The 26,826-nt window shown below is 56.6% G+C and overlaps 1 protein-coding gene across 2 annotated transcripts in view; it reads right to left on the bottom strand.

The window, feature by feature from the left end:
- The window catches only part of GRM4 (glutamate metabotropic receptor 4), a 105,755-nt gene that overhangs the window by 40,586 nt on the left and 38,343 nt on the right, over positions 1 to 26,826 (bottom strand). For both annotated transcript variants that reach the window (XM_049653420.1, XM_049653421.1), the window contains exon 2: positions 22,871 to 23,087. In XM_049653420.1, coding sequence (XP_049509377.1) covers positions 22,871 to 23,087 — 217 coding nt within the window. The remainder of the gene's footprint in view (positions 1 to 22,870; positions 23,088 to 26,826) is intronic.

Below are 26,826 nucleotides of genomic sequence, written 5' to 3'. Positions count from 1 at the left end.
GAGCGAATTGTTCTCAAACAGGGAGGAACTCACAGATTAGGTGGTCTTTCTGGGCCATGCCCCCCCTCCCCCAGGAGGATCCATGGGATGGTCCTACCTGACACCCCAGGGCGTATCTTGCACGCTTCATTTTGCTGGTGAGAGAAGAATTAAGTGACCACAGCTCCGTCAGCTAGAACGTGAGCCACAAGGTGCCTGAGATGGGAGTATGGTCTGAGCAGGATACTCTTACAACCCCAAGGGAGGGAGGGGATTGGAGGGGAAGTTTGGGGGGTTACGCAGAGCTCAACAACAATCGTGAACATTTATGAAGCGTCTGACGCACGGTGAATATTATTCGGCAAATTTTACAAGGATTCATTCATCTGGGGTGTCGTCGGCACATCGCCAATTTCTAGATGAAGAAACTGAAGCACAGAGAGGTTAAGTGGCTTCCCGAGGTCACACAGACAGTCAGTGGCGAGGTAGGGGTTGAAACGCAAGCCATCTGTCTCCGGCAACCACCCCTTCTGCCAGTCCAACGTGTCATGGCTTGGGCCACGTGGACAATGGGTTGGGGTACAAGGTCAAGGGTACATCCTGCGGGCCACAGACATGGGCATGTCTGAGCACACTGCCTGCTCTGGAGTAAGCGCCCTCTGGTGTCACTGTCCCAGGGTGAGAAACCAAGTACCCACAGGGTCCCTTTGCGTGGCTGCCCAATTGTCAGCACGGCTGCTCCAGGGACCCCCGAATGGGGGATTAAGTGGCTGGCTCACCAGGGGCTCTGCTGACATGAGGCAAGCTGTCAGTAGTGAGTGGCACTGAGGACCAGAGTAGCCTCAGAGGGACCAGCATTTACTGAAACACGCACTGCAGGCCTGGCGCGCAACGAGTCCTCACACACCCTGGGGCGGGTGCTCATAGCCCCATCTTACAGAGGAGGACTGAGGCTCGGAGGTGCTAGGTAGCTGATGGAGCTGACACGGCCAGTAAGTGGGACTGCAATCTGGGTCTGTGTCCAAACCCTCTCTTAGGCTGAGAAAGAAAAGGCCTGGGTCACTGGGTCTCTGTTGACCCCTACCTCCTGCCACCCCTCCCCGGCCCCAGAAAGACTCCAAGTCAGACACCAAGCCTGCCAGCCCTCTGTCCCCTCTGTCCCCTGTGCTGTCCCCGAAGCTGCAGCTCCATCACCATCACCATGGGGACCATGGCCAACGCTCCCTGGGATGCCCTCTTCAAACCTCTCTATCAGGGACAGTGCACTTGTCTGCACCCCCTGCTCCTCTCCCCATGGCCTCTCTCAATGGATAAAGTAATAATCCAAGGGTCCATACGGAGAGCACATATAATTGAATTAAACCTAAGTGGCAAAAAACACTCTCTGATCAGAGGCTGGAGCCTCCTACCTCTCCCAGACTCCAGGCGCAGGATCATAAGAAGGAAGGGGACACGCAGGAATCTGGGTATGGCCCCTTAAGCCCCCCTTGGCAAGCCCCTCACTCCACACCGCAACCTCCCAGCCCCCGGCAAGCACCCCAGCTGCCAGCTACAGGCTCTGATGCCCGCCAAGTCAGTGCCTCCGCTCACAGGGCCAGGGGCAGGAAGCCACAAGCACTTGCCAAGAACATCTGAGCACATGCGGGCGTGGGGACCTCAGAGACCTCCTGGCCCAAGCTGGACAGGGAGCGAGGAGGATGAGGCCAGAGAGGAGCAGCGCTTTGCCCGGGGGCACACAGCAGCTGGGGCAGACCCCACCTCCCGATGAGGCTCTCACCACTGCACCAAGGGGGTTAAAACCCAGGCCAGCCCTCTCACTGCTTCCCGCCTGCTTTGTCACAGCGTAACAGCCCAGACTAAACCCACAGTGAAGGCTGAGGCATCCCCTCACCTCCCTGGGCCCCCGCCAGCCCCCTCACCCCTCCAAGCTCCCTCCTGCAGTGAGTGCCCAGCACACCCCCAGCTAAGGTAGCACAGAGCCTGCCCTATCTCCACACCTTCCCCTCGTCCTATGCCGTCCCACCTGCCAAAACGGACTTGTCCTTGGTCCCGTCCCTCCAGGCCCTGCCTCTAGTCTGAGAAAGCTGGACAGTTCCACGAGGGAGTGTCCAAGGAACACTTTGGAGACCACAGGGCGACATCCGGTAAAGTGAAGTGTGCGGATTGCCTACAAGCCAGCCCGCCCCCTTCTGCGTTCCTCCCCAGAAACGCACACATGGGGACGGGGAGCCGGCCAGACATGTACCACAGCGCCGTTCGCAATAGCAAACAAACGGAAATGACCTAAATATTTTACAACAGAAGATCGGAGAAATGGGTGTTTGCCCAATGGAAAGAAAACAGCTCTCGTGTGTCGGCCCAACAAAATCCTGGGAGGACACAAAGTCGCTCGAAAAGGCAAATCGCAACCTGATCTGTCCCATTTGTGAGGGATTTAAAGACCGCATATAATAAAACAAGATGCGGTCTGTATGGAGACGCACGTACCTCTGAACAAAAGCTGTGTGAAGGCAGGAGCTTCTGTCTGCTAGATTCGTCGCGTGCTTGGTAAACGTGGACCCCAGGACCCAAGCAAGACAAACCTTCCAGGCACAAGTGGCAGTGAGGGCGTTCCAGTCCTCACGTGTGCAGCCTGATGGAGAACATGCCAGGGCACACCCCAGCCTCCCTATTTCATCTGTGAAATGGAGCTGCTCAGCACTCGCAGCCCAGTGGCATCCACAGTGCACCGGAGGGGAGGGGTGGGGGGTGCCTGTCTGGGACCGCCCTTCTCCTGCCAGCCTTCTGGCTCCCGAAATCCGCTCTTCCCCTGAGAACAGGCCATGAGCTGGCCAGCTGTCCCCTGTGACTCCCCCGGGCTCCAGGCACCTGCCCCGACTTGAATGTGACATAGAGACTCCACTAGCAAAACTTGATATCAGTTGCCTGTTGTATTTTGTGGTCTCTGAGCCCTTTCCATTTGCGGCCTGGTGACCTTTCCCGGTGTTCTCCAGGCCCAGCCAAGGTATCTGTGTCGGTGTCTGCCTCCAACTACACTCCCCAAGGGCGAGGCCGGGCCTGTGCATTTGTTCGTTTGTTCATTCACTCATCCATCCATCCGCATTCATTCATGCATGCATGCATTCACTCGAGAATTGCCCCGCTCCGTTCCTGGCACAATCAGATGTTGAGAAGTGATAACAAGTAAACTCCCTACTTTGGAGCTCACAGTCTAGCTGGGAAAGAAAGCAAGACCAGCAAAGACAGCAATGAGCCCGAGGGAAAATGCAAAAGGACCGGCCCTCCTGGCCAGCAGGAGCACATGGCAGAAGGCCCACCGGTGCCAGGCCCGCTGCCGGCTCGTCCACGCTTCACACTGCATTCAACAACACACTGTGCCCACATGCTACCACGATTTTCCCTTCACTGAGTCTACAGATGTTTACCGAGCTTGTTAGGTACCGGGGAGGTTTTCGAGGCTAGGATACAGCCGTGAGGAGGACAGAGCCCCCCACCCTCATACAGCCCACTCACAGTGGCAGAAAACATCTCAGAGGCAGGGCAGAGGAAGAGATGAGTAAGTAGGGTGATGTGAGGGCGGGAAGTGGGGGCCGCATCCCCTCATTCCGCCCGGTTTTGACCTAGAGGACGGGGAAGTTCAGGCCAGGCCGTGCAGCTTAAGAGGCACAGATTTGGACTCTGCTTTGACTTTTCCCTAGGAGCTGCTGCCTTGCCTGACAGCCAGGAACTCAAAACACTTTGGACTTGTAGATCCCATCCTCAAGTGAGAGCTCGCTGTTGAAATGACCTCATTTCTCTGTCCTCCACTGCCTGGGGTTGTACGCGCTTGTTTGAGGCTGGGGACGTGGAAAGCCACGGGCACTAAGGGATGCTCAGGGGGAGTCAGCCAGCCGGATTTCCTGCCTGGAGGGGTCTCCCTAATGCCCCCGTGGACTTAGGTTCACACACACTGCACCTGTGCCCACTTTTTCCTCCTCCCCACACCTCCCTGTCCCCTGCCACATGGCTCTCCCCACTCAACCTGTCTGAATAAGCATCCCCGCGATCCTGCCACCCCCCAAGCAACCCCCAGATCTCCTCCCTCCGCAGCACCCCCACTTACGGGCTGGGCCCACCCTGGAAGCCAGGGCAGGCAGAGAGCGAAGGCCCTCCCACCAAGGCAGCCTGCTTTCCCCCAAGCCCACGAGGTGGGGCAGTCAGGGGACCTAGGCTCCCTGGTTCCTCCCCAGAGGCCTCAGCCACATCCTCCAGGCTTGGGCATCTGTTTCGTCCTCCAAATCTCATTCCCTCCCTCACCAGGCCCTGAGAAAGGAGCTAAGCGGCCAGCACACAGGCAGAGGGGTGGGCAGAGTGGCCAGGATGGGGCACCCCAATCCATAGCACTCCCTGTCCTGGGAGGACTCCACATCCACTCTGTCTTTCTCCAGCGCCCAGAGCCCTGGGATCACACTCTGCAACCCAGGATGTCCACTTGGCCTAAACAGCACTGGGGGGCTGGGCTCCAGACTAGGGAGGAGAAATTTCCCCACGGCTGAACCCACCCTTCCCCTCACGGTACAAGCTGGCCACTGCAGGAGGCCAGCACAGACATGAGCTCCTCTCCTCTTTCTCTTTCCCTTTCTCTTTTCCTTGCTTTTTCCCCCCCTTTTAAATTTAAAAAGAGAGAAAAACAATGAAAAGACAAATCCTGGGAAATCAAGTGGAAAAATCTACATTATGGCAAAATGTGAAGGCAGCAAATTGCAACATGGAGAGAAAGGTGGGGGGAGTTGCACAACCCGAGGGGGGCCCCCAGGTTCCTGGAGGTTCCTAGCAGAGAGGGAGGTGGGGGAAGGCATGAGGGAGGCTGGGAGTCACCCCGAACCATACGGACACCCACACGCACGCGCGCGTGGCCCTGCTCTCCTTCCTCCCACTCCAAGAGCCAGGCCCTCTCCCCAAATGCGCTTTCAGGAAAGGAAGGTACTCAGAGGGTCAGTGATGAATCCAGAGCTACTTTTGTTTTCAGGCAGCAGAGCCGGGACTGGAGGGTGTTTTGAGGTCAGGAAGATGCCCAGGCCCTGGGAGAAGGCCCCTGGCCCGTGGCTGTTCCAGGGTGAGTAGGGCTGTGGGAGACGGTGAGGGGTGGGCCCGCACTGGGCCCAGTCTGACCAGCTCTGGCTTCAGCTGGGCCTGGGGCTCCACAGGGGGCTTGAGGCCTCTGGGGGTGGGGGGGTGGGGGGGTGGCAGCTCAGGCCGGGTTCACGGCCACTGTCTCTTTCTGCTCCTGTTCCCAGACCTACTCCCCACCCTCTAGCCTCCACTCTAGCCTCCGTCTGACACATGGCTCCTTCCCTACAACCCTCAGTGGCTCCATGCATGCGTGTGTGGGTGTGTGTGTGTGTGTGAGAGAGAGAGAGAGAGAGACAGAGACAGAGACAGAGACTTGAGGTCTCACCTCCTCCTCAGATCTGCAACATCCAGCCTTACTCAGGTCCCTACCAGAATCTGCCATCCGACCACAACTGCTGCCCCCACAGGCCTCTGCTCCCTCAGCCAGGGGGCTCCCACCCTTGCAGCCCTTCCCTCACTGGGCCTTGGTTACCTGCATCTCTAGTCAGAGCCCCAAGGGGTCCCGCGGTCATGCTGCACCTGCTCGGGAGACAGGCACTGATTCACGCTTGCCGGATGAACGAGCCACTGAGTGCCGGACTGACGGGGACGGAAGGGACAGGGGGGCAGGAGCCATCAACACGGGTGTAGGGGCAGAGGCTCTGCAGGAGTCCAAGGTGAGCACCTGTACCTGCACAAACCCTTCTAGCTCCTCTGGGAGCTCCTGACCCCTGCAGCCCACTGTGACCTCCCCTCTGAGCCACCACCTGGTCAGGCCGAGCGCCCGGACATCTGTGCGCACAGGCACTGGGCACCCGCTCTGTGCCTGGAACCTACTTCATGCCAGGCTACAAAGACAAGCTGTGCACAGCATCTGCCCTTGTAAGATTCACTCGTGAGCTCCATGCACACACCTCACACACACCTGGACATCTCTCTCAGTCCTGCCTTGTCTTGAGATTTTATTTCTCCACCTAAATGCAAATTCCTCGCTATGGGTGCTTAGGAAACACACAGGCAAAAAAAGAACAAGCAAAGGGGCACCTGGCTGGCTCAGTTGGTAGAGCATGAGACTCTTGATCTTGGGGTCGTGAGTTCAAGTCCCACACTGGGGGTAGAGTTGACATTAGAAGAAGAAGGAGGAGGAGGAGGAGAAGGAGGGAAGAAAAGTATAAGATAGCCATGCAAACTGGCAGGTCCTCCGATTCTGGAAGACAGCAGGGCCAGTAGAGAAGGGCATGAAATAGAGTATCTACCCTCCCCACTGTGGCCAGGATGACTCCAGCCCTAGGGAGGTAGTGGCCCCACTGTGAGATATTTGGCTGGAGCCAGAAAGGGACCAGGTACCAAGGGACAATGAGGATAAGACAGTCATCCAGTATCCCGCCTGGAGGTGCCTCCTTAATGTACCCCCAAGGTTTGTGCAAAGGATGAACACTGCACCTGCATTCAGCTTCCTCCGCGCCTCCAGCTCGAGGCAAAGGATGCAGGCTCCACGGCTTACTCACTGTGTGACTTTGGACAAGTTACTCAGCCTCTCTGAGCATCAGACTTTCCATCTGCAAAATGGGAAAGGACTTAAAGAAACTGTACCTGGTGGAGTAGGAGGGAGGCTCAAATGCAATGGAGTTTGTGAAGGCCTGCGTCTTCCTACTGGAGCCAATGCCTCCGGGGAGTCGGTGAGGCCAGTGGGGGTAGGGGCTGCCCCAGGAGGAGGGCAGGAGCAGGGAAGGCAGAGACCTCATTACCCAGCTTGGGCCAGGACCCAGGGCTAGTGAGAGAAGCCCTGGGGACCAGGGGCACCGTGATAAAGCAAGAACTGTCCCCGGACACAGGGTGCTGGGAAGAACCCACGACCAAAGCTTAGAAGCCCAGGGACTGTCCAGGGCAGAACATACATGCTTCCTTTCCTGAACAATCTCAGCCCCTGCCACCACTCCCAGCCACCCCCCTACACACACACATGCACTCATGGCAACTCACCAAGCAGCTTCGGTGGCCCCTCCAGTGAGGCAAATCCTATGTTTCTTCTGAAACCCTCTCCCTCTGCCTCCACTCTCATCCAGCCCTGCCCGTGTGGAGAACCGGGCTGGCTCTGGGGGTGCAGGGGACACGGGCATCAGAGAGCTGGCCTGGTGTGACACAGGAGGCTGAGTCTGGGCACAGCAGGGCCCATGTCCCATTTCAACCAGCTACTTGCTTCGTGATAAAAGCTACTTTGCCCAACCTCTCTGAACATCCATTTCTGCATCTGTAAAACAGGATGGCATTACCCCCACCCCAGACACGCAGGGTCATTGTGAAGATTGCCGGGATCACCTGTGGACAGGCCGGGCCTCAGAGGGGACAGGTGGGGGAGGGGAGGGGCAGGTCCGGGGGGGACTAATCAAGGCAGCTGTGGGGCTCAGTGCCTCTGAGCCGAGCGTGGCTGTCCCCTCCCCAGAGGCTGCTGGGCAGTGGCAGCGTTGTTCAGAGCTGCATTATTCATGGTGCTCAGCTCTGAGCAGAGGGAAATTTGCTGAGTGATCGACCTAATATCTTAACACAAACCCATTTAGGCAAAACACCTTTGAAGCGAGAAAGGCAGAAAAAAATAAATAAAAAAGGAAGCAAAGAGGTTTGGAGGCAGGTGGTGGCGACGGGGTGCAAGGCACAGAGAGATGGCTGGTTCCTACCTGTCCCTGCCCACTGTCCCCCCCCCCCCGCCGCCGCAGGAGACCCCTGCCCTAACCCAGTCCCCAGGCCCCGCCTTCCCCCCCACTCTCAGTGGCCATGCCGGCATCCTTTGATTGAGGGAATCCCCACCCATTTCTCAGATTTGGCTCAGAGTAGGGAAGAGTCTGCCCAAGGCTCACACAGCAAGTCAGGGGGCAGCCGGACACAGGATCACCGAGTGTGAGCTCAGAGTCCTCTGCCGAGGGGCCCCTCACACAACAGGACCCCCGGGTCCCTTGACACCCGCTTCCTCAGCCTCAAACTCCACACTTTACCACAAGAGGACCTCTTTCTCCAACGCAACTCAGCCTTTCCCACCCTCAGCGTCTGCTGGTCCCTTTGCCAGAAATACCCTTCCTGCTCTTTATCCGCCCAACACCCCACAGGGGCTCATTTTCTCCTCCTCTTCCCCTTGGAAACCTCCCAGATCTCTGCCCCAGCCGGAACTCACCACTGTCTACTTGGGCTCTCGTTACACCCTCTCCATAGGCACGTGCCATCCTTTGCCTGTGCTGTGACCCATTTTGTAGCTCTCGTGCTTTGAGGCGTGAGGGCTCCCAGCCACTTCTTAGCTGGGTGACTTTGGACACGTTACTTCCCTCTCTGGGCCTAATACATGTAAGGCGCTCTGCGCACGGCCTGGCACAGAAGCACTCAGTAAGCGTTTGCTATTATAATGTGATTGTCGGCTTCCTCCATCAGTCCATAAGCCCATTTATGCGAAGACCGTGTCTTTCTCGTTTCTAACTCCCCAGTTTCCAGCGGAGTGCCAGGCACACAGTAGGTGCTAATCAACATCGGCTGAACTGAGCCTAACTGCCAGCAGTGTGGTCTGCCTGGCCTCTACACCCCTGACCCCTTGAGGAGAGGGGCCAGTGATGGGCTGGTGGCGGGGACCCTGCATGGGGCAGGGGCGTGAAGAATCTGACCTCTGGCCAGCTCTACCCCATAGCAGGAACTGACAAAGCTCAGTTGGGCAGGGAGGGGCCGGGGTTGGGGGCCGGCCGCTGGGCCTGTGGTTTGGCCAGGGAGGAACAGGCAGCTGCAGGCCGGGATGAAATATTTAGGAGCCCACATCCCCAGGAAGTGGAAACTGACAAGCAAAATGAAATGTTGAGATGTAATTACCCAGGCAGGCCAAGCATGTCTCCCCGCCGGCGGCGGGCTCAGCACCCGCCCCCCCCCCCCCCCCCCCCCACAAGCAGGCACTGGGTAATGAAGTCCTCCCGGACCCTTTCTCGCGCCAGTCCTCGCCCCCTCCTCTTCAGGCCAGGCCAGGGGGAGAGGTGGCACAAGAGCAGAGCACGCAGCAAACGGGGGGCCCAGCCCCGGCACCCATCTATGCAGGCAATCCCCTCACCCCACTGGGCCTCAGCTACCTCGGCCAGAAAATGGGGCTGTTGACCCATGCCAGGGAGGGAGGACCCAGACGGTGAATGTGCGCGTGCTTCATTAACTGGCATTGGCAGAGGACGGTGGCAAGGACAGCAGTGAGGACAGCGGCGGACACCAGCCTGACCCAGCACGCCATGAGAGGCTTTCTGGAGGTAATGGGCTGCCCAGGACTCAGGTGAGTAGGAAATGATGGACAAAGGTCTGGGGCTGAGGTCCAGATGTGGGCCCTGAGCTGCCCGGTGCTCACCTAACCCCAACAAGCTTCCCCAGGCTCTCCCAACACTGTTGGGCCACAGCTAGGAGCACAGAGACAGAGACCCGGACAGGGGCTCCAGGCCTAAACCCTGGGAACAGCCTTGAGTGGGTCTCCGGAGGGCATCCTGGAGCAAGGGAGCTGGAAACGGATACTCAGCTGACCCTCATCCTGCACACCAGAACTGGGGGAGGCAGCACTCCTTTCTGACTGAAACCAGGGCCCAGAGAAGGGCCGTGATCGGCCCAAGGCAGCCCAGCATGTGCTACTCACACACATGCTGCCCCGGCCCCTCTCCAGGCTGGCTCAGCGCTCCTGGGGCAGGTCTGGCTTCACCCGGAAGCAGCCAGCTGACCCCTCAGCTCTAACCCACTGTGCACCCCGACTCCCATCAACACCGTCTTACCAGACCAGAGTCCCACACCTACACAGCCCGGCCCGGCCCCCTAACTCTCCACCAAAACTCCAATCCCACTCCACCACTCCCTTCCCTCAGTGGCTCTCACCTCTCTCAGGGCCAAGTCCAAGTCCTGAGGCCCTGCACCCTCATCATCCACCTCTCCCTACCTCCAACAGCACCTACAGTTGCCAACACACACCAAAGTGTCCCTCTCTTCCTGCTTTTGCTCAGACTGTTCCTCTGCCTTTGTGCCCAACTCCCCTCCCCAGACTCCTCCTTCAAGTCAGCACCTGTCCACTCTTAAGGGTTCAGCACATGGCCCACTCCTCCAGAAAGCCTTCGTGGGTATCCCCAGGCTCCTTCTCCCTTGGGCGCCCTTAACGATCCCAACATCTCAATCACTGCGCTTAGCACAGTGAATGAAAATTATGAGAGATGGCCACTGCCAGACTCGAGCATTCACTGATTCAGCAACAACTTATGAAGCACCTACCCACACACCCCACCCCCCCCCCCCCCAGTACCAGGCACTGTCCTTGACACTGTGGGTACAGCTATTCATAGGACAAACCAGAGTCCTGCCCTCACGGAGCTGATAGCTATCTACGAAGTAGATAACAGATGCTGAGGAATGAAAGAATGAACTAATTAATGAAGAGTTGGCCTAGGGGCGCCTGCGTGGTTCATTCGGTTAAGCGTCTGACTCTTGATTTTGGCCCAGATGTCACGGTTGGTGAGAACCAGCCCCGAATCGGGCTCTCCCTCCCTCCCTCTCTCTCTCTCCTTCTCTCTCCTGCACATACACACACTCCTCCATTCCACAGCCCTCAAGTTCATGCAGTGCTCACACATTCTCTCATTAATTCCTCCCAATCAACCCATGGCTTAGGTGACCATTTTACGGATAAAGAAACCAAGTCCCATGAGCCAGAGCTTCGGTCTGGCTGCCTCCCCCTTTCCTTTCTCCAGCTGATCTTCCCCCTCTCTTCTGCCTTTCTACCTCTCTCTCCCACCTTCTGGGGTGACTGGCAAGTTGCCTCCTCTCTCTAAGCCCATTTCCCTATCTGTAAAATGGGGCAGGCAAGGCACCCCTCCCATTCCCCCCACGGCAGCCCCAACTGTGTCCCTATCCATCTTTGTTCTTCTCCCTCCCTCCCCTCTCCTCTCGCTTGTCACTTTGTCCTGCTTCCTCCCCCCATCCCAAAGCCTCCCTTGGGTCCCAAGATGTCTACCAAATGGTCGTTAGCTTTCCTTCTGGCTCATTAAAAATGAGAATTTGCATAGAATATCCATATGATCATTCTGTCTACAGGAAAATGGGACACGGATATAAGGCATGGATATAATGTAAGTTGGGGAGAAAGGGGAGGACAGTCACAATGCAAGGGGGAGAAACCCCACCAGGAAGAGACCAAGTGCTCACCACTGGCGGCTCAGACCTCAAAGACAGCCCCCCCTCAAGCCCTTCAGCCCTCTCTTGGCCTTTCCGATGGCTAATTCACCTGTTTTTGTCATTCTTACAATAACCAGCAAAGTAGGGATTGCGATTATCCCCATTTTACAGATGGAGAAACTGAGAGCCAAAGAGGAATGGTGGCCTATCCAAAGACACACAGCAAGTCTGTGGCATTCCTGGGGGGGGGGGGGACAGTGGCCTCTGCCATGGGCCAGACTCCCCCAAACCCACATAGGCCTGCTGTTCTCCCAGGAATGCTGTCCCTCCTCACTCTCAGAAGGAAGACGTCACCAAGTACTGCATGAGTCAGGCAGTTCTTCTACCCAGAATACCCTTCTGCTCTTCTGGGACAGGCCCACCCACTCTTTAAGGCTCCCCTCCCATCACCCCTCCTCAAGGAGGTTCCCCCTCCCCAAACAACTGTTTAGCCAGATGCAGGGATTTTTGGAGACAAATGCTTCCAGACCTCTTCTCTCAGTTATATACAGTTGACCCTTGAACAACACTGGTTTGAACTGTGCAGATCCACTTATATGTGGATTTTTCTTGATACAGTACAGTCCTGTAAATGTATTTTCTCTTCCTTGTGATTTTATGAATAACATTTCCTTTTTCTTAGCTTCCTTTTTTATAACACTATATAATACATGTAACATACAAAATAAGTGTTAATCAACTATTTATGTTATCAGTGAAGTTTCTAGTCAACCTGACTATTCATAGTTAAGTTCTGAGAGAGTCAAAACTTATATGTAGATTTTCAACTGCATAGAGGTTGGCACCCCCACCCCCGGGACTGTTCAAAGATCAACTGTAATTGCATTTACACCTGCCTCATCCCAAAAAGAATTCGCAGCAGTGCCCAGAAATAAATATGTTTGGCTAAAAAAAAAAAAAAATTAATGACAGAATTGAAGGGAAGAGACCTGCACTTTAAAGATGAGGCTTTGCTCAGCAGCCAAAGACTGGCAGAGAACTGGCAGTTTGTTGGGACCAAAGCCAACCAGGGATTCCCCAAAGGTCTGGCCTTGGGGTGGTTGCCGCTATCCGTGGTGCTGAACCCAGGAGTTGCCTGAGCGACCTCCAGTCCACATGCGATCTAGGAGCAAGTCCTGTGGGCTTGAGCTTCAAAATACACCCTCAGGACGCCTGAGTGGCTCAGTCAGTTGAGCATCTGACTCTTGATTTCGGCTCACATCATGATTCCAGGGCCGTGGGATCAAGCCCTGCGTCAGGACCCACACTTAAGATTCTCTCTCTCCCCTTCTGCCCCTCTCCCTGCTCCTGTTCTGTCTAAAATTTAACAAAAAAATTTAAGACCCTAAATCAGTCCGTTCTCATCATCCCCACTCCCAGTCTAAGCCATCATCGCTTTTCACCTGGATGATGGCAGTGGCCTCCTCAGTGGCATTCCTGCCTCAGTCACCTCAGCCTTCACAGTCTGTTCCCTACACGACAGCCAGAAAGATCCTATTAAACCCAAGTCTGTTAACGTCCCTTCTCTGCTCACAACACTCCAATAGTTCCCATCTCATTTAGAAGCTAAAGTCTTCCCAGTGGCCAACTAAGCCCCCACGTGATCAGCCCATCCTCTTCTACATCCTTCCACCTGACTCACTCTGCTCCTGCCTCCTCTTGGCTATTCTCCAAGAAATGCCAGGCAGGCTCCCACCTCAGGGCCTTTGCACTTGCTCGTTCCTCTGCCTGGGGCACTCTTCCCAGAGATCACAAACCTCACTCCCTTACTGCATTTGGGGCCCTGCCCAAATGCCACCTCTGCAGAAAGGCCTTCTCTGACCACCTTATATGAGATTGTCTCCCCTACTTGGCCCTCTCTGCCAGATGCTTTATTCTTCTCCATAGCATGCCATCAGCTCCTCCCTGAAATTGTAGGAGGGAGATACCTGAAATTGTATTATATAGTGATGCATTTACTTGTTTACTGTAAGCTGCCTCTGGCCCTCTCCCCAAATGTGAGTTCACAAGGCCAAGGATCTTCATCTGTTTGGTCCATTGCCATGTCCCTAGTGTCCTGGTTCAATGCCTGGCACACAGTAGGTGCTCAATAAATATTTATTCAGCAAATGAATGACTTACCATGCAGAGGCGATGGATGAGAGGCTAAAGAGGAAAAGAAATGCCCCACTCTCCTCCTCACCAGCTGCATCCTATGGAGCAGGCTCTATGTGACTTAGAGGCCTGGACTCCATCTTTCTGAGTCCCTGAAAGCCCCAGGAGCATGAAGGGAGCAAGCACTGAAGAAGTGACCACCAAGGAATATGACCCTCCCTACCTCTGGGGCCTTTTTTTTTTTAATTTTTTTTAATGTGTATTTATTTTTGAGAGACAGAGAGACAGAGCATGAGTGGGGGAGGGGCAGAGAGAGAGGGAGACACAGAATCCAAAGCAGGCTCCAGGCTCTGAACTGTCAGCACAGAGCCTGATGCAGGGCTCAAACTCACGAACTGTGAGATCATGACCTGAGCCAAAGTCAGTTGCTTAAGTGACTGAGCCACCCAGGCACCCCACTCTGGGGCCTTTTAGACAAGGCCTGTTGGGGCTCAAAAACACTGGGAAGAAGGCTGGTGGACACAGAATAACAAGGCAAAAATGGCTACGAGCAGCCCTCAGTTGTGTCCACATGCATGAGCCCATCAGAGAAGGTACCCAGCCCCTTGCTGGTCTTACTGATGAAGAACTGGAGGCTCAGGGGAGGGGGGGGGGGGAAGTGACTTGCCTAAGGTCACACAGGAGTAGAGGATGAGGCTAAGACCCCACCCAGGACGTTCAGCAGCCCCATACAGGCCTGAAGCAGGAAGCCTCAGAGTGGAGAGGAAAGAAAATGGTGAGCTCACAGGATCTTTCCAGAGCTTCAGAGAAAAGGCAGTATGGGGCTTGCTTTAGCTAGCTACATCTCCAAGGAGCTCAGAGTGGGGGTACTGACGACCCTATCTCAGATAGGAAAACAGGCTGAAGTCCAATAGTCAGCAAACAGGTGTAGAGGGTTCCTGGAGGTCCCAAACCTGAGCAGGGGAAGGTCACTGGCTTTCTCCAATTGCTCTTTAACAAAGGGGAAAAAATCAGAAGGATCAGGTTGCTCTGTGCATGGCTACTCTGTGGGCTTAAGTCTGGGCCCAAGAACGACAGACATACCGGAAGCTGGAGCCAACCCTATGGTACCTGGACTTCCATGTGGTGAGGACAGACAGAAAAGCCAAGAGCAGTGGGTGAGCATGCAAAGATGCATGTTGGGGGACCTCCGAAGTCCCCTAACCCATCGCCTTCATCTTGGTCATCAAGCTGACACTCAGAGAAAGTGAACAGCCCAGCGTTACACAGCCACCCAGAGACTGAAGCAGAACTAGAAGTGGGCCCAGCTCCCCCACTCTGATTAGTAATGGTGACAACTGACACCTTTGGCAGCCTGGTGTTTTTACAGGGCCCAGACTATCGCTTCTCGGCCTTTTGGCTAAGATCAAGTGTACAGGGCCCAGACTATCCTAAGCACTTTATACACATTAACTCACTTACTGCTCACAGCAACCTAAAAGGCGGTGAGGGGAGGCTACTATTAATATCCTCCTTTCACAAGGTGGAAACTGAGGCCCAGAGACCATAAGGGACTGCTCGATGTGGTACAGCTCATGGTGACAGAGCCAGCATCTGGGCTCTTACCCACTCCACTCTACCGCGGCATCCAGAGGACAGGGTTCAGAAGGTCAAAGCCACAAAGGGGCTGCAACCAACAAAGGGAAGTTTTTTTAAACCCCAAAGAAATCTTCAAACACGTTCCACAAAGAAGACCAGTGAAAGAAAATGCTGCTTCCTGTCCAGGAGGCAAGGGATGCAAATTCAGGGCAAGAAGGGCTTGGCATCTAATATCTTCTTCTTCCTGTCATCCCCGTCAAGCTTAGAGGCAAACCCAGATCAGTGCACATCCCTGCTGTGATAGGTCAGGGGAAGCACATCAGAGACGAATTGGAGAGAGCAGGAAAAGTGACCCAATGACACCCAACCCAGGGGACTCACAAAATCAAGAGGTGTCAGCACCCTGCCAAAGGCCAGAGTGGCAGAGAAATCAGAGTGGACAGGCTAAGTCCCCAAGGCGGGCCAGGCAAGCTCGGGGTTCATCTTCACAGCAGTACGAAGATTGACCTGGCAATCACCGAGCAGTCACATCGATGCCAACACCTTGCCAATCTCCAAGCGCTGTCCAGGAGACCCAGCTGGCGCGTGGTAGGCCTCGTGGCTTGGGAGGGGGTGCCCGTGCCAGGTCCACTTAATCTCCACCTACGGTGGAGTGATGGGCAGCAGAACAAGGGAGCAGGAGACGTGATGGGTCTCAAGTTTTTGGCGGCCTGGCTGCTAAGCTAGAATGGTGAGGACCGGCTGCGAGGTAGGGCCCACTTCCCCCTCCACATCCTTGGAGAATGTGTGGCCAATGGCCAGGGCATACTGGGCCTGTGCTGTGACTCCCGGAAGCAGCCGGGGGGAGGGGGGCCCAGAGGTCTCCCCCGAAGAAGATGCTACAAAGTACCTCACTCTCACATACACCAAGCTAAATCCAGTGGTAGGACCCCTCCTGCTTCCAGCTCCCCAGCTCCTTGGCTAATTTCAACCACATTTCATCTGATTAGGGGTGAGAAGATTTGCATGCTCTAGGCTCTGTCCCCATGCAATTGGCCCCAATAATCCCTGAACCAAAAGACCAAACTCTGAAGTGTCATCATTTGACATTCACGCCTTTAGGTCTTGAGAGATGTCTTCTTTTCCAGCGCTCCTCGGAGAGCCTTTGCTTATGGAGAAAAATGCCTGGAGCCAGGGGCCATGGACTGTGAGGACACAGCCTGTAGGGGGCAGAGCTAGATGCAGGAGATGAGCTGATGTTCCCGCACCTGTTACGGATGAGCAAGAAGGAGGCCCCAGAAGGGCAGTGATGGACCCAAGGACACAGGGCTGGTCATCTGTTTGCTCACGTGTTCGTTCTATAAACATCCACTGAGGCCCTGCTGGGTGCAAGGGAGCGTGAGGAGCACAGAGCCAAGAGAGCCCTATCCCTCCCCAGCCTCAAGGAGCCCAGCCAGAGTCAAACAGCAGAGGCCCAGGGAAAGTTCGATAGGCACTGGGGCAGGTGTGCTTGAGGTCTCCCAGGTGGTGAGCCCTGGGGAAGGTCTTCCTCCCTTCAGGTGAGCATCTCCACCTGGGAGGAGAGCAGTTTAGGGAGGGAAGCCCGCAGAGAGGCGGAGCCTTGGCCTGAGCCTTAAGGGCAGAGGGCCCCCCCCACCCCCCGCCACTCAGGGCTCTGAGCAAGCAGGCGACACAGCAGGTAGAGCTGGGTTGTGCTAATACACTCCCTTGGGTAAGCAGACATGACCCCAACTGCCAGAAAATTTTAAAACACAGGACTGGCTTTAAAACACTCTGCTCAGCTCCATCTCGCATCGGTCCCCATCCCACGGCCAGGCCCCTCGGCCAGGTCCCTTCTGCCTGACTCGCTCCTCCCTTCAGCCTCCTTCTCATGCTGTTCCCCCACCTGGCATGCCCTTCCCTTCCTCTTCACGTGTCTAAGCCGGTCTGGCTGGGCCGAGTCCCCCGCAGTGTATCTCTTGCTTTAACAGACGCATCATCCCAGCCCTTGGTTCTCATTCAGGCAAACTCTGCTAAGCACCTGCTGCAGGCAGGGCGGGGTGTTGGGTCTGGTGGTGCACTGCTCCTCCCGTGCGCACCGAGAGCCGGCTCCTTCCTCTCCTCACACAGGGGCTGCATACACAGAGAGTGTGAAGCCCAGGCCAGCTGGGAAACTCAAGTGAGTCCGGAAGACTGAGCCTCTTCCCCTTCCTGCCCTCCAGCGCAGGCTGCATCTCAGGAGGAAGCGTCCCAAGACAGGCACTGTGGCGAAGAATGACAGGAGGCTGAGCCCTACATCCCAGCCTGGCGCAGCTGCAGAGCAGCCCTGCGTTCTCATACCCCTGCTCTGCCTCCAGGAAAGGATGCTGTCCTCAGTGAGTCTCGAGAGGGTCGGGGCCAGCCAGCAAGCTTGGTGCGGGGAGGAAGCTGGGGTCCCGGGACAGCTTAACCTAGCCCTCTGTGCCTCAGTCTGCCCTTCTGCAGGCCAGGAGAGCAGCCTCAGGCCCCTGAGTGGGAGAAGGGCCAAAGAAGTGAGTCGCTGGGGGCTGGATTTTGTGACCCATTCCACAAACATTTACTAAGCAGCTACTATGTGCCAGGGAGACACATAGCGGAGAACAAAACGGGCAAAAAATCTCTGCCCTCGTGGACCATAAACAAATACACATTTACTTGTCAAGTGCTGTAAGAAAAACAGAGCGGGGAACAGGGAACAGAGAGTGATGGCCCGGGGGAGGGTCTATTTCAGATACTGTGGTCAGAAAGGCCTCTCTGAAGAGGGGACAGCTGAGAAGACACCCAAATGCACCGAGGATGTGGGCCACATGGATACTCAGGGAAAGACAGTTCCAGGCAGAGGGACCCACCAGTGCAAAGGCCCTGAGGTGGGCTTATGCCTGGAGTGCTAGAGGAGCAGTGAAGAGGCTGGTGTGGCTGCAGCAGAGAAATGGAGAGGAGAGTGGAAGGAGAAAAGACCAGGGGGGCAGCAGGAAAGGAAGCAGCCCTCTCTTAGGGGGCCTCTGGATCTGGGGGGGGGGGGGGGGGGCCTGGGGCAAACCTCTCTGGTTTCCCAGATATATGAGGAGTGTCAGCACCCCCCCCCACCCCCGTGGCACAAATCTTTCTGGCTGGCCAAGCTCTTCCCCCTTCACCTCGGAGCCTCCAGAAGGCAAGTGTCCCTCACAGCAAGAGAAGCTGAGTCCAGAGATGTCACAGAGCCGTGGGATGAGGAGGCGCCCCGGCCTTGAGCCTTGGCTGCCGGTCACCACCCTTGCCGCTGCACTGACTGAGGCCATCTAAATGCAAGTCTGATGCTCAGCCCTGGGAGTTGGAGCTGGAGGTCAGACCAGCAACAGCTTGACTCACCAGCATCTCTGGAATATCAATAGGGGACACAGGGACACAGCGGGGAGATGAGGCTTTGGAACTTCTCGCCATGCAAGGGACAGGACGTCCTCCAAGGAGCAGGCCTGACCCACCCGCCCCCTCCCCTTCTTGTCACCACCAGAGAGGCCATGGCGTTCCCACCCTAGAGGCACGGGCCTGGATGTGCCCAGCGTGCTGGAACCACCTACCGGAGAGGACCAGAACCAAATTCCCCAGGTGACCCCCTGGAGAGACCCCTGCCAGGAACTGACCTGTGTCCTTCCTGCCACATTCACCAGAAGTGGGGGAGCCTTCTGCTGGATTCAAATTCCACTCCTGCTATTTTCCAGCTGGGTGGCCTCAGGGGAGTTACTTAACCTCTCTGAGCCTCAGTTTTGCCATCCATATAATGGAGCTGTCTTGAGGGCTAGATGAGTTAACACGAACCAAGTGTGTAAAACAAGACCTGGTCCACGGGAGGTTTCCATAAATACTGCCTCCTAATATCATCCATTCTCCTGTCGCCCACACAGGGAGCCTGGGCTGCTACTCCACACTTCCGTTTGACCTTAAGCAGGCCCCTTAACTTCCCTGAGCCTTCCTCTTCCTCATCCGTGAAATGGAGCACTGCTGCAAGTAAACCGAGGCTCACAGGGGGGCCCATGGGCAGAGAAAGGCTGTGACGCTATAAAAGCTTACACCCCAGAGCCCCACCCTGAGAGGGCCCAGGACGGTGGTGGGAGGCACCGAGGGCAGGGCCACGTCTGTACCACCCCCTCAAGCCTGTCTCTCCCTCCCTAGGTGACTCACTCGGCATTATCTCGGGAGCCCAGGTGGGGCCGGCGCTGCATGCCTAATCCCAGCACTGGTTGTACTCTGCCTTTCGGCCTTCCCCTCCGCAGCCGCAGCCTGGCAAGGAGGAGGGAGCCCTGGCGTTCAAAGCGGGGGAAATGCACAAGCGTGCACACGCACACGGGCCTGTCCCCAGACACCCCTACTGAGGCAGGCCTGCCGGTCACGAGCCCAGAAAATCACATATGTGCGCCCCTCACTCCCACACGTGTCCTGCCCTAGCTGCCTTGGGAGCTCACCTCGCTGCCCTGTCACCACGAGACCTGCTGTCCTGTAAGGCCCAGGCTGGCCTGGGCTCCTGTGGTTTTATCATTAGCCCTGCCTCAGAACGTGGCCTGCAGCTTCAGTCAGGGCCCCCACAGACCTTCCAGCTCGCCCCAGGCCTCCCTAAGAATGGTCAGGGAGCAGGGAGGGCCATAGCCCAGGCAGCCAGACCCCTGATAATAAACCTCTGGTGTGTGTCCCAGAGCTCCCACAGCCATGGGCCAGAAGCACGTTTCGTTCTGGTTTACCCCCATTTCACAGAAGAGAAAACCAAAACTGAGCAGCGGAATGACTTTCCAGGGCTCTCACGGCCAAGAAGTGGCCAAGCCGGAGCCTGGGTCTGTCCTCCAGAGCTGGCCCGTTAACCACATGCTGCCACCCCTGTGATCCAGGCTGGGAGAGACGGACAGCATGGGGTTGAAGGGCCTGGGTCTGACCGCCTGGCTCCAAGTCCTGCTCCAGCACCTCACTGTGTGAGCCTGGGCAAGCCACCTCACCCCTTTGAGCCTTAGTTCCCCCATCTGTAAAATGGGAACACAAACACCAGGCCCTCAGGGTCATCACCAGGATTCATGATTGTGGAGGGAGGGTGCCTGGCACGGGGCAGGGCTCAGTCAAGGGCCACAGGATGGCCCAGGGAGAGCACGGTGCTAATGGGGGCTGGGAAATTCGGGGCCAGGGCTTTCTTTATGCCCTGTGCCAGTGGCCCAGTCAGCGCTGGGTGCTATGCGAGAGCTCCCCACCCCGAGGACAGAGCTGGGTTCCATCCCTGGTCCTCCACATCCTGGTTACGTGGCCTTGGGAAAATGACCTACTCTCTCTGGCCTCAGTTTCTCCATCTCTAAATTGGACACAGTTATGTTCCCCTGTAGGACCCCAAGTCCATACAGCAGGCACCCAGGACTTGCTGGCCAAGCTCCCCTCAGCTCTGATGTGCATCCTCAGCCTGGCAGGTGTGCCCTCCCCTCTACACCGCTGACACTTCTCTGAGCAACTCACAGATGATTTATACTTCAGAGGACGAATCAATACAATATACGGCCAAAGACATCTTTAATCTTTCACAGGGATTAGGCTACAAGGTACAGCGGCCTCTTTCTACAGGCCGCTCAATTCTGATTTCAATTTGGCCAGCCGGAGCATGGCTTTCTCTCTCCTTTTCTTTTCATCCACCTAAAGACGTTCCTCCAAATCAAATTTCATTTAGCAGGATGAGGGGAGACCTAGCTACCCAAACACGAGGGCAGGCCCAGCCAGGGCCCTGGGGCTGCAAGGCGAGACAGCAGGAGGGTCTGAGGAGGTGGGAGGTCAGGCCAGGCAGGAGACCAGCCCCTTGGCGACGGGATGGAGCACAGGGGTGCTGTGATGGGCACCTGTGCCAGGCCAGGAGGGCCCCTGAGCCGCAGGCCCTGGCAGAACAGCTAGTTCTCTTATTTTTCTAGAATTCCTTTTAGAAAATCTTGAGCAGACTTCATATTTTCTAACTACCAAATGACTGATTATATGCTTGTGGCAAATTCAAACAGTAGTCTGAGTTTCAGCCAAAACACAACACCTAGACTTCACCCCAGTGGGATCTGTGTGTGTGCATGCATGCACGTGTATGTAACTGTCTGTCATGCCCCCATCCATGGGAAAGAGGGGCAGAAGATGGAGTGATGAATACAAAAGCAGTTACGACGTCTGGTCCTGGAGCCAGACAGCCTGGGTTCAAATCCCTTCTCCACCTCTCACTTGTATGACCCGGTGCCAGCTATTATTTGGCCCCTCCAAGCCTCAGTTTCCTCCCCTATAAAAGAGGGGTAGGGAGGATCACCCAGGACAACAGGTGCTCGGCGTGTGCCAGGCACATAGGGAGAGCTTTGTGAGTACCAGGAGTGGCTTCTAGAACCTTATGGCAGGGACTGAACACAACCGAATATGAAAATTCTAGACCTTCTGTCCCTGCCCCCATCTAGTACCTCTGTCCCCAAATCCTGACGCCCACCTTAAAGAGACAGGCGGTGGGCTAGTGTGGGAAAGGATTCAAGCCACTGGGGACAGGCACCGCCAGAGCAGGGTGGGCAGGGCCTGACCAGAGAGAGGCACCTGTGTCTGAGCAAAGCAGGGAAGCACATGTGGGCAGCCACAGGCAGGGGGCTGGGGCACCAGGGGCCTGATGCTACCAGGGGGCCCCCAGGGAGCTGCCGCCCACCTGCCTGGAGGTGAGAGCAGGGCCCATCTACCCCATGCCCCCCTCTGCCTGGCCAGCTGCCAGAGCGGGGAGTGGCCTGGAGACGCAGCCATCGGTCAGCGCCGCCCCACTTCCGTCCTCTCCGCCAGGTTACAGGCACCCGAGCTGTGCTGGCTGTACAATTAAAGGGGCTTATCTGAGATTTATAGCAGGATTATGCCCGCAGGGTGTTACTAATGCCAGCCTCTGGATACTCTGTGGTCCTTAGGAAAAGCAATTAGAGTCCCGGGGTTATACGGGTATAAATATACAGATGCCATCCTCCAAGGTCGAGGGCGCCACAGTGAGCTATTTAGAGAAAGAGCCTTGGGAGAGGCCAGGGGCCCCTCTGCCAGGAGCTGGGTCTGTCGGGAGGGGGAAGAGCCTCTCTGCTTCCCCCACACCCTATCCTCTCTGAACTATCCCTCTTATCAAGGCTCACCCAACCCAGCTGGAGCCCTCAGCCCAGGGGCCTGACTGCTGATCCGGATCCCCACCACCATAGCCCCATGCAGGCCACCCTCCCTCAGCCGGGCCATGGGGCCATCAGAACCAAGTGGCCCAGGCTTCAGACTTGGCAGAGCGTTAACCCTTGCTGTGCCTGCCTCTTACTGCTTGCTGATACCTAAAAGCTTTATCCTTGGAGCTTTTGAGGACAATTAAGGGAATGCAGCAAGCTTAATGGGGAGAAGGGTGCCCGGTGGTGAATGGGGGAGACCTTTAGGAGAGCACATCACCTTCGCAGGTCCTCACATCCCACCCAGGGGCACCTCCTTCCCTGCAGCCACAAGGAAGAAGCACAGCCCCGCCTGCCCCATGTAAGACACGGCCCCTTCTCTCACCCCACACCTCCCCTCCACACACACAGCTCAATTCCTCAAACAATTCTTTCTCCAAGAACCTGCTGGCTATCTCCCAGCTCCTGGGTCCCTGAGACCCGCCCCTAAACAAGACCACCTCCGTCCCCACCCCCTTCCCCTTCTCTCTCTGTCTGAGAACAGCAGCTGTCCCACTGGATCCCGCGCCCGGAATACTGGCAGTCCCTCTGTCTGCCTGGCCACGTCTCTAGAAGTCATTCCGTCCACCCCCTGCCCCTGGAAGTCACCCAGCAGGCCGGCAAGGCCACAGACTGTGCCCCAGTGCTCCCGGGAGAGACTGAGGCCCACGAGGGAATGGCCTGGGGCAGGACCCAGAGAGTGGCTCTCAGGCGGCGCTTGGCCACTGTGCCCTGACATCCCCCTGTTCCCAAGCATGACTCACCATCCTCCCGGGACTTCTGGATGAAGGCCTCCACGCCGCTCTCGCCGTAGCTGCCCTCCGAGGCCAGCGTGGACACGTAGTTCCACTTGAGGGCGCGAACGATGTCCACCATGGCCTGGGCCTGGTACGTGTCCGAGGGCACCACTCGGGAGAAGAAGTCGTAGCGGCTGTTGTCACTCAGGTCGGGGGCTGTGGAGGCGTAGCTGATCTGGGGTATCTGGGGGCGAGAGGGGCCGCTGATGGGGGCTGCTGGCACCCCCACCATCCCCAGCCAGCACCACACCACTACTCACCACCTCCTTTCGTCCCCACCGCCTTGGGAAGGGTCAGGGCACTGCCTCCTCTTGTCTTGGGCGAGACCCTGTGTTATGGGTTGGACCACACACACACACACACACCCTGGAATCATACAGGATTACATACATAAACACACAGCAGAGCCTCTGGGTGCCTCCATTTACATAAAGACTGAGAGTCCTTTTGCCCATCAACTCCCCCCAGGCAGCCACTCATGTCACCACCCAGCAGACCCTGTCCCCATGGCTCCTTTGTCCTGCGCAGGTCAGAGAAGACAGGGCCCCACCCACCCCACAGGTAGAATTACAGGAGGACAGAGTGGACAGGGAACCCACCCCGGGGAAGTCCCTCTCTGCAGCCTGGGATACAGGGCCCAACAGCAGACTCCTGCCCCAGCTCTCCACAGAGCACCTTTCTGCACCCACAGACCCCCACCTGGGCCCTCCCCAGGCAAAAGTGAGATGCAGAGCCCTTAAGCTGTCCTTCTTCCTGTGGTTGACATCCAACCATTCCCAAAGGACAAAAACCTCACAGCCAGCCTGTGGCAACTGAGAGTGGGAAATGTTCCGGGGGCAGCAGGATTTGGGGCACACCCTGGACAAGAGGTTGCCCACTTGGACTGTGCCTTGGGTGTCCCTATCCCCAGGGACACTGGAGGTCTGCCTTCCAATGAGGATGCCCATTAGGAAAAGAACATGGCCCAGCCCAGCCCCTGTGATGCCCCCCCAAGGCGGGCCCCAGCAAGCCCCTCATTGCCTCCCCTCACTGAGCTCATCCAAGAAAAAGGAAAGGATGAGGTGGGAAAAACAGATGTTTGGTTGTCTGGATTTGCTGAGCAACTAAGGGTTAACCCCCAAACCCTCTCATTGTAGTTCTTGTGATCTTTATAAGATGGCATACGCTACGTTAACCACTGTGGCACTGTTTCTAATAGCAAATCTCTGGAGGCTACGGCCACACAGGAATACTATTTGGCCGTGAAAAAGAACCAAGCAGCTTTCCATGCACTGCTCTGCATAGCTCTCCAAGACCCACAGAGGAAAGAAAGAAACGAGGCACAGTTCCGCGTGTGAACAGCATCCCCATTATCACGTGAGGGGGCAGGACAGACTCTCGCCGCCCTGAAACGAAACAGCTAAGTTGCCTCCAGAAGAGGGAACCAGGTGGCTAGGGGACAGGGTTGGGAGGACACCTTCCCCCTCATACCCCGTGTATGTTTCGCATGTAGAATCATGCAAACATACCTCCCGCCTAGAATCTTCCTGAGCCGAAGCATCCGCCCCCTTTCCTACCTGTGTCAACAGCCTCTGAAAACTAGCCCGGTCCTCCTTGCCTTGGAGAGCGCAGAGCACGAAAACAACACCCCCAAGAATGTGGACTCTGGCCAGATAGCTGATGGTTAATTGTAAACGTCTGTTATGTTTAAGGCCCACTAAGGGTATCACAGCCGCAGGGGTTGGTCGGGTGTTTAAGAGTCCGTCATTCGGAACAGTCTCCCAGCTTCAGCACTATTAATGCTTTGGGGGTATAATTCTTTGTTGGGGGGCTGTTCTGTGCACTGAGGTATGTTGAGCAGCAACCCCAGCCTCTACCCACTAGATCCCAGAAGCCCCTGCCTTCCGCAGTTGTAACAATCAAAAACGTCTCTAGACGCAGCCAAGTGCCTCCCGGGGAGCAGAGCAGAACTGTCCCCGGTTGAGACCTGCGGTTTTAGAGATATGTACTGAAATATTGAAGGATGCAGGGATCTGAGGAGGTCTGGGGTTTGTTTCCAAAGCATCACAGTGACAGCACACCCAAGAAGAAAGAATAATGGCCAAGAACGGACAACTCTGAGTCACATGTACGTGGGGGCTCACCACCCTATTTGTTCTGAACATATCTGAAATGTCCATATTTAACCAATTTTTAACAATAAAACAAAACAGACAGCACCCCTGAATCATCCCCCTGAACAGAAGTGCCCTGAATTTGGAGCTGGAGCAGGTGGTGGGGACTGGGGGGCCAGGGCCTGCCCTACCAGCCTGCCGTCCCAGCAGGTCCCCGAGAGAAGACAGGTTGTCTGTCAGCTTCCGGGGTGTTTGTCAGCTTCCGCCTGGGCCTGGGCCTCAGCGAGGAGTGCTAATCACAGGCCCAGGAACCCGCTCTCTTCCTAATTAGAAGAAGCTTGTCTCCTGCTTCTGATGTTTCCACCCAACACAGCGCTTGTGTCAAAAGGGACTGTGCCCAGCAGAGGGGCAGGAAGCCCAGGGAGGTCTCGGGGTCCCTCCCACAGGCAACTTCTCACTCATCCTTCATTCCTCCTTCCAAGCCACCTCCCTGCCTCCCCTCCGGTTCAGGCATTCTGCATGGGCAGGGACGGCAGCCGGACAGACGGACGTCCGGGGATCAGGACCCAGGCCCCCATCCCACCACGAGCCCCCATTCCCACAAAGGGTGGGAGGGCCAAGCATGGGGTTCCCACAGGGTACATGTTAGTCAGCCTGCCGGGGTGCCCCGGTCTCGGATTTTGGGAGCCCAGGAGGGGCCCCTGATCTGCCCCCAACAATTCCTGAGACCCTGGAACAGGGATCCAGCCCTGAGGTGGCTGGGAGGGAGGGGACAGCTTCCTGAGCAGGGTCAGGGGATAATCCCTGGCCAGCTCCTCCTCCCCGTCCGAAGGCTCCTCAGTTCCAGGCCACCCAAGTTTCCTAGCGGGGTGGTTTCAGCAGAGATTTGGAAGCTAAACTGCTCAGGTTCAAATCCCAGCTCAGCCACCCACCAACTGGGAAGCCTCCAGAAAGTTGCTTCACCTCTCAGGCCTCAGTTTTCTCAGCTGCCAAATGGGAGGTCGTGAGGGTCACATGAGGGAATTTTCGGGAACTGCGGGCAGGCAGTAAGCACTCAAAAGGTTAGCCCAAAGGTGGGCTATGATCCCTCCTGCTACACCTCCCTTAGCCCTCTATCCCCATGCCCCCCCACCGGGTCCTTCCCCCAGCTCTCTCCCAGTGCTGTTACTACTGTGCTCCTGGGGCCTCCTGGGGGGCCTCCTCCTGGAATGCTGACCCGCAGGCTCTCCAAGGCCCTCCTCCCCCCTGGCCCCACCCAGGCCTGCAGTGCATGGGGAGACGCAGGGACCCCCCCCTCACCGGACACCCGGGACAGGGTGACTGGGACAACCTGGCCCAAGGGCGCTCTGACTGATGCCTCCTCAGCTCTGTCTCAGCAGCACAGCTGAAGCCAGAGGGGCATTTGATTAACATTCTCCTCAGAGAAGTCCTCTCCTCTCTCAACAGCAGCACGACAGGGGAGGGGGCGGCCACGCCCCTGCCAATGCCGGCACAAGGGTCAGCCACAACCTGGATTCCAGCAGCCCCTGACCAACCACGGCTGGCCTACTCTCGGTCCATCTGCCTGGCTCCTTCTGCCCACAGGGCCCCTGTCACCTCTTCCAGGCAGCCCTCCCTGAGCTCCAGAGAGCCTGCTCAGACCTCCCCCAGCACAGAGTAGGGCTGCTCCAGGGGCACCAGGCACGTCCTCCTGGGGTGAAGATGCCTGGTCTTGTCAACTCAGCAGGCATTTTAAGACGCCCCCATCATGCTGGGCAGGGCTACTTGTGGAAACGCAGAGAAAAGTGGACTGCTCCCAACACCCACTGCACCCCTGGAAGGAGCAGGTGG

This window comes from Panthera uncia (assembly GCF_023721935.1).
Source record: "Panthera uncia isolate 11264 chromosome B2 unlocalized genomic scaffold, Puncia_PCG_1.0 HiC_scaffold_24, whole genome shotgun sequence".
Lineage (NCBI taxonomy): Eukaryota > Metazoa > Chordata > Mammalia > Carnivora > Felidae > Panthera > Panthera uncia.
The sequence above is the reverse complement of the archived record's forward strand: the minus strand, read 5'-3'. Positions and strand labels throughout refer to the sequence as shown.